Here is an 8,169-nt window from a genome sequence, read left to right as displayed (position 1 = left end):
CAGCCCTGTGACAGACGGCGACCTGCTCAGGATGTACCTGCCTCTCTCCCTATTGGCTGGGCTGGGCTGTAGCACCCCTACAGCCCTGACCTGGAATAGCAGTAAAGAAAGCAGATAGATGTTTACATTAGAAAAGAAAGAAGAAGAAAGACGTTCATGTGGCATTAAATCATTGAACTGCAGAGTCCATGGCGGATGGATCGGCTTCCCCGAGGATTATGATGAGGCTCCTGCAGAGAGCTGATGTGTGGAAAGCATTTAAACAGCTGATGTAGGATGAAACCTCCACTGTGTTTTACTCCTGAACGCCACGATGCAGCTTTCATTAAACATCGTCACGTCACGCTGCCATCGATCACGACTGTGGGTAAATAAAGCGGACTCTGTATTTGGATTTGGACCTTCTAATGGAAGTTAAGTGGACGTTTTGTCACTGTGACACTCTGAGAAAGCTCTGTGTGGTTTGTGGTGTACACAGCTGCTGAGGGTGTAATTTTCAGATAAACCTCAGGCTTTAAAATCAGAGCTGTTAAACTTCTTCAGAGAATGCAGCACAAAAACGATTTTTGTTTCTCTGTATTAAAGAAAGGAGAAAAGAGAAGTGGAACCAAAGGGGAACCGTGACTTCTTAGAACACACTGAGCCATGAACGTGGACGTCGGATATAAAGGGAGCAGCGAGCAGCTCAGAGCACATCAGCCCTGCACATTCCAACAGAAGAACATCTGTCTGTGTCGGGAACCATGAAGACTCTGCTGGCTCTCACAGTCCTGACGCTCATCTGCTTCCTGAAGCACAGCTCTGCCAGTGAGTACCGCTGACCTCTGACCTCTGAGCGCCGTGAGTCTGAGCTGCACTCGTATTAACTCTGTGTGTGTGTCCACAGTGCCAGTCGCTATAGACATGGTGACAAACGGTGTCGAATGCTGCGAGGCCGTCACTAATAAAATCCACATACCAGTGACAAAGGTGAAGCATGTGATGAAGAGCAGCGGCTGCAACCTTGAAGCGATCATGTGAGTAAACACAGAAAGTCATGTGACAGGTGTTGAACATTCATGTTATCTAATTTGGAGTTTTGAGTTTTGCAGCTGGCATAATTACTTCGTGTTACTGTGGCTCCCTGATCAGCTGCTCAGCTGCAGCTTTAGTTTTAGTCTCTTTGCTCCATTTTTGGTCTCCAAATCATTAGACCTGTAAATCTGCTTCATGTGATCATTCTCACTGGGTTCATCATCCGTTCCACTTTTTTAAAATGATTTTGAATGAAGCATTTTTACGTGTTTTCGGGTATTTTGTGCCTTTCAGCTTCTTCCCATCACTGGTGCTGTGCACGTTCCTTACAGTGTGCATTGTGTGTTTCTTACAGAGTCACCACTGAGACCAAAAAGAAGTTCTGCCTCGACCCTGAATGGAAACACGCGCAGATGCATCTGAAAGAATTTAAGAAGAAATCCCGACAGTCAGGAGCCCCGAAAGTTTGACACGTTGTTCCTTTGTGGGCGTGTCCGTCAAGCATCAATGATTTTTACAGCTCGGTGCTCATGTTCATGTTTGAACTGTGACAGAACTTAAACCCAATATTTCTGATGATTTCAAAGAAAACTGAATTATTTAAACCTTTCATGTGTTTTGTTGTTTTTTTAAACTGAGATAATACCAAGTAGTACACCTGAACCTTTCAGAATAAAAGACTTTTGAACTTTAGTATTCTCTGCAATTTATTTTGGAGTTTGAATCTGAGTTGGATGTCTTCCTCACACACAAAGGTTAGTCATGGAGTTCCACAAGCTTGTCACATTATACGTGCTGTTCTTAGATAATATTATGAGACGTTTCAGTGGAGACAGTAAACAGCGATTGTAGCTCTCCAGAAGCTCGACGCGCCACTTTGTCCCTCTCAGGTAGACGGTGACTCAATCCAGAATTATCAAAGTCAAAATTCAAACAGATGCAGAGACACTGAGAGGTTAAAAAAAACCCTTCCTGTCCCCTATCAAAATAAAAGCATACATTTTAAGCACAAGAACTCAAGCTAAGAACTTATTCCATTATTCTTAATATGTCAGTCTGTAAATATTCCTTCCAATATAATACAACTCATATATCACCAGCAGGGTGCGCCAAAGCACCGCTACAGCTCTTTCAATACAGTCAAAACTGTGGTGTCCACTACTCAGTGAACTTTATTTATTAATATCAATCAGTTTGTTTATTTCATTATTAGTGCAGCTGATGATCTGCATGTTTGATTTGGATATTATGGATTTACGCCCTTCCTGATTCAACCGTCCTCATTTATCTAAGCTTGAGACTGTTGCTAGGAGTACACGGTTTGGGGGCGGGGCTCATAAAACCTAGGACCGCTCATGTGCTGCTGTTTAGAATATTTTGTGGTTTGGAGTTAAAGTTAGAAGAGCGAGGCTGAGATGGTTTGCACATGTGCAGACGGGGGAGAGTGGATATATTGGATATATCGGACAAAGGATGATGAAGGAGAAGATGCAGGGGGTGAAGGACACGTGAGTGTCACGCCGTTAGCCTCGTCTCCTGTGAGGACAGCAGGCCGTGCGGGTTGGAGGAAAACAAGAAGTGATAGAAGAGAAGAACGAGTGCCTGTTGGACTTCAATGTTCCCATTGTTTGTAATTTAAACCGAAGCCGTCGTGCCAACAAGTGTCAAACAAGTTCTGCAGAGACAGAAAGAGGCTCTCGCACAGCCTCCATCTGCGTCTCGAACACGAACGATAACAGCAGATGTCAGCGTGACGACACATCTGAAGACAGCCATGCACACAAAGGCAGCAAACACAGAAATGATCCGTCCGGCTTCCAGCACAAATCATTTGGAGGAAAAGTGCAGCTGAATTTAAACTGATGACAAAATCTAATAATGAGATACATCAAAGTCAGACCTTTTGGTTTTTGTTCAGAGTAGAAATGTGCATGAAGCTGTGACGGCAGAGTTACAGCAGCTCCAGTTTATTTCAGCCTGTTTAATGTGTATGAGCTGCACAAATGAATGTAATTCAGGGCAAAAAGCACAAACTCCCTGCAGATTTCTCATCTGAAACTTTTCTGTTTTACTGAAAGGAAACACAGAAATTCGCCATCTGGAGCTGATTTCCTGCCAAATTTCAGCATCATCAGTCTGCCTGCCCGTCTTACAGTGAGGACCATATTTGATCTGACATTACATTTCTATCAGCAGAGGTGTGAATAATTCTGTCCAAGATTTAGACGCCATCAGGAGGCTCCACTTTTATTTATTTTTTTAAATGTTCTAGATTTGTTTTAAGCTGGGAAAAGAAGGCAGAGTGAACGAGAGGATCACACAGACACAGATACATAACATCTCAGTCCACAGGTCCAGTTCAGGGACTCCAGTTAGCTGAGGTGAAGTCTAGCAAAGAGCTAGCAGCTACAGCCACCTGTGTCACCATCCACCTGTCAGTCAGTGATGCCACGCCCCTAATAATACAAACTTTAATCCAGGTGAGTTATAAAACAGGTGTTATGTTAGGAAAATTATCTATAGAGATGAAACAGTTTGTGTATCAGGCTGTAAACATGTTTGTTTCTGCTGTAAAGCTTTAACATGGGAGTCTATGGGGACTGACTCACTGCTGCCTCTGCTGGACGGTAGAGGAACTGCAGGCTTTACGGTCATTTCTGGTATTAGCCGGTCACTGAAGGAGGGTGACTTTTGAATTTAAACACTGTTTTAGTTTCTTTATAATAAAGCTCCACAGGAAGTCGTTACCACAGTGTGTAATTCATCGCTGCTGACTGCAGTGTTGCATTTTTCTCATTGCTAACTAGTCCTTCCATTCAATACAGTGCAGCCCACCATCTCGTTCTCTAAGGCCTCTTTTTAAGTCACATTTTTCTGTCGTGTAGTCATTAAAACTGCTCGGGAGCTTCGAGTGCAATAAAACAATCCAAAGCATTCATCACAGCAAATGAATCCAAGTGTAATTTTATTTTAAAAATGCCAGAAAGACGTGAGCGGTTAAAGAATGAAGGACACGAATTTCTGTGCACATTAAAGGACCGAGTTGGTGGTTCTCAAAAATGCTTCGACACCTCCGCTGATTGGTTTTTAAATGACTTTCTTCCCTCCAGGCTGCCATCGACTCCCTCTGAAAAATCCTCTCTGAGACGTGACGGCGTCTGTGCTGTGCAATCCATCACAGTGAAGTTTTCATCACCGGCTTCTGCGAGCACCGATGGTCCATTCGAGGACACTCCAACATCCCGAAACTCGAGAGCCGGGTCAGCGTCACAGTCCGAAAGCAAACGGGAAGAAAAGACGATGCTGAGAATCTTCTTTCAGTTATCTGATTAAAACTGAAAGAACCAAGAGGAAGAAATGTGATCTTCCATTACACTGATGCTCTCCAGACAATCATACTGTAATTAGATTGGTGCACTGTGTGTGTGTGTGTGTGTACAAAAATAGTGTATTACTACAGACACAGTGTCTCCTAGCAGCCACAGAGAGGAGTAAGATTATTAAGACCACAGTTTGGAGCTCCTCAGAAAACAAAGGGAGAATTCAACGTTCGGAAAAGGCTTTGGGAACGACTCATTTCCAGCTCCCTGCTTTTGCTCTGACTCACGATACCAAACAACGCTTTCATATCTTACTGAGCGTTGAACTCTTATAGCTCCTCCCCCTTTTAAAGCAATCTTCTGAGTGGCTCACAGACACAAAGGTTTGAGCATGGGGTGGTTCTGCACTCACAGCCAGGGCTGTGGACTGGAGATGACCATATAAGGAGATCCACTTGACATCACAGAGAGCCAACGATAGACAAACCTGTGATAAACGGAGCGTGTAGAGCACAGCGGTGCACAGGGATTACTTTACATACGCCGAGCTCGTCATTAAAAACAAACACGGCTGGAAACAGGACACTTGAACCTCTAACATCCACCAGGTCAGCAGTGACGTGTGCAGAGTTACAGTCGGACTTTGTTTTAGCTGCAGGAAAAACCAGAAGATGTTATATTCCTTTTGTATTGTTTTTTCCCTAAAATTTTTAAAACTCCATAAAAAGTGATGAATGTTCAGCGCGGCTGCGCGGTTTAAGCCGTTATTTTGATTATTTGTTACAATCGTTCACGGATTTTTCGATGGTTTCACATCTGTACAAATATTTGCACCAAAATAAAATAAATTCATAACATTTTTTCGCAAAACTTTGCAGAAATTTAAATCAGCAGGGTGCTGTTTCCACTTTTACATAATGCAACATTCCTGTAGTTATTCTTTATAAATGAATATCTGCAGATGAATCAAGTGTTCGTTCATCTCCTAGAAGGAAGATCTAAAGTCTGTGTTTGTTGTTCCTGCACGAGCGACGTTTTGCTGCTTTGAAAAACAACTGCATGAGGTAACAACAGATGTTTTGCCAGTAAGCTGACCATTTTCCTGAAGCTCTCATTACTCACCGTGGTTAGTCGGCACTTATCTTTGACCACGTGAAATGCGATTTGAGTGTTTCTCTGTGAGTGGATGCTGCACAGCCTCGCTGTCATGGACGTCTGAGCTGATGTTGGGTGATTGTTACTCTACAGTTCTGGGTGTTCTCGGGTTATTTGTGTTGCTTTATGGTGCAGACGCAGCTCTCCTGCACTCTTTGCATAACATCTTCTTGGTTAATCAGTGGAGCCGGCGGCAGTGGCGTGTCTAGAAAATTTTTGTTGGGGGGGCCAGGTAGGGGCACAGATTTGGAGAAGGGTGGCAGATTTAATTGGCAGATAATGTTTTAAAAAAAAAAATTCTACCAACCATTAACCATAATTCAATAATCCTATAAACCTAATAACCAAATGCACTTTTAACTCTTATTAGAATGAGATTTTAACCACTACGGTGCAAAGTTTTTAGATACTGCGTTGATAAAGTACAAGAGATACAATCAGTGCTTTGTCAGTGTTTACTCAGCATTCAAGGACAGCAATATTTGCATAGTATTTTTACTGACATATACTGCACATATGTTTTGGGCAAAAACATTTTTGAATATTAAAATACGAACATTTGTAACAAACAATTGACAAATTAGCCAGTTCCAATGCAAAACTTTATCTGCCTGTTAAAAAAAGAAGATAATCTTCTCACAAACTGGTGTTTGATTGTGAAACAGGAAAAAAGTGGAGAAACAACTGAAAAGACTAATATTTGAATAAAACCTGAAAGCAAGTAAATACTTTCTATGCTGCCTTATGGTAAACTGTGGTAATATTGATAAAGAACAGCACTGGCTGATGATGAAATACAGTCAGCTGGCATGGTGACACTGCCAGTATAACCTGCAGGGCTGGACTGGGACAGAAAATCGGGCATTTTGACTACAGACCGACCCCCCAGGTATTAAAGCCATAAAGCCTTTGAATGAAAACAAACGCTGTGGTGACAGTGATGTACAGTCTTGTTGGTATATGTATGATTTCTATACATTTTACGTCAGATAAAAACTTTGGTTGTAAGATTTAGATAATTATTTAATAAAAGCTAGATATTTAAATTGAGAATAAGAAAGAAAAGTATTTCTTTGTGCCCCCCTCTCCCTGTTAATGCCCTACCTGCCCCCTGGCAACACTTTGCTAGATCCGCCCCTGCACAGTTACCAGCTGTCAGCTACATAAAAAAGGATCCTGGTGTTATTTGTCTCTCAGAAACAGTTCATAACTTCAACTCATTCATGTCACCTAAAAGGTAAACCTGTTTCTCCATCACCTGTTCAGCTCTGATGGTTCAGTAAGGACATCTCCTGGTTTCATGTTTCCCTCTCACCACATATCTAAACAGACATCATGACCAGCAGCTTTACAGCTGTGGCTCCAGCAAACATCAGCTGATACTAGAAATTAATATTAAATACATTCTAACAACAGCTGATCAAGCTTAAACGTGCTGCTGTTGTTTAGCGCGACATCTGCTGGTTTCCTGTTTCTGGCGCAAAGTGGGCGATAAACAAGAGAGAAAAGCTGATCAGCTGATCATTGATCAGTTTCATGATTGAAGTAGCAACAGGAGAGGGAGGGGAGAGAATGAGAGAAGAGGCAGCTGTGCAGCGTAATGACAGAATAAATCCAGCTTTGTGTCTTTTTTCCATTCTAGCTGAAGTCCGGGACAAACTGCGTCTCTTCTCAGCTCAATACGAAACGTGTAATATTTTCTCTGAATGAGGGACCATTCCATTTTTTTAAGGAGCCGTTGGCAACTCTACTAACCTTATGAATAAAATAAAGTTCACTATCAGTAACATCATAGCACCACCCAGCTGTATAAAAACTCCGTCAAACTGGCTAGAACGCAGTATGAGTTATTGCAACTGACAGTAAAAAGTCAGCAACATGAAAATAAACTCCACCTAAACTTAGTTTATATCTGACCCAGACAGACTGCAGGTCATAACTTCTTACCTGAAGTTCAGTTCACCTGACACTCGGACTGGTGGCTGCCTCGGGTCTCTCCTCCTGCCTCCCCTTCCCTCATCCACCTGCTGCCTCTGTGGAAGCCCCGTCATAGCCACCACCAAACAACGGAGTTATTTCTACACATCGACCTGCATCTGGCCAATCCACCACCTCTCATTGTTCATGCCGTTACAAAAAAAATAAAAAATAAGTCAAATAAGCCCGATGGCCAGTCCAGCGATGTTAACCTGCAACCAAATCTGCAGCTCCATACAGCAATGTTACGACTTAGATTATATCTTATAACTCATAACTCTTATGCTAGCTGCCCTCAGTAGCATACTGTCTGAAATATTCCACAGCTGCAATAATTCTTTAAGTGTTATTTTTTCCTTGGTATTCTAATTTCACCGAAGTTTACTAAACTCAACAAACTTAATATTACTTACCGGGACATTTATTCTGTCCTCATTTTCTTTCACCGAAAAATTGTTTCCTGCAGTGCGTCTTTCGTGCTTGGCTCTCCTACCTTTGCTAACGTGATGCACATAGCGCAGAAGGATGCTGCATTCACTTACAATCGGATATCTGAGCTTCACCGTGAAAACATAATCGGACATTTGATATTTGATTGAATTTTATTGTTTTGCCTTTGGGGTGGCACCTGGGGTGGCCAGTCTGGTTGGGGGGGTGGCCTGTGCCCCCCCAGGCCACCCCGCTGGACACGCCATTGGCCGGC

At 42.6% G+C, this 8,169-nt stretch overlaps 1 protein-coding gene across 1 annotated transcript; it reads left to right on the top strand.

Moving 5' to 3' along the window:
• Positions 1–524: 524 nt before the first annotated feature.
• LOC147338470 (uncharacterized) lies at positions 525–1,701 on the top strand. The gene is made up of 3 exons (XM_086298107.1): positions 525–807; positions 887–1,016; positions 1,370–1,701. Exons 1-3 carry the CDS (start codon positions 744–746, stop codon positions 1,482–1,484), a joined length of 309 nt encoding a protein of 102 aa, XP_086154233.1. The 5' UTR covers positions 525–743; the 3' UTR covers positions 1,485–1,701.
• Positions 1,702–8,169: the final 6,468 nt, after the last annotated feature.

This window comes from Aulonocara sp. 'chitande type north' Nkhata Bay, linkage group LG1 (assembly GCF_057382095.1).
Source record: "Aulonocara sp. 'chitande type north' Nkhata Bay isolate Kocher_YH1m ecotype deep benthic linkage group LG1, A_spYH_male_GT1.1, whole genome shotgun sequence".
In the NCBI taxonomy this organism is placed as follows: domain Eukaryota; kingdom Metazoa; phylum Chordata; class Actinopteri; order Cichliformes; family Cichlidae; genus Aulonocara; species Aulonocara sp. 'chitande type north' Nkhata Bay.
The sequence above is the reverse complement of the archived record's forward strand: the minus strand, read 5'-3'. Positions and strand labels throughout refer to the sequence as shown.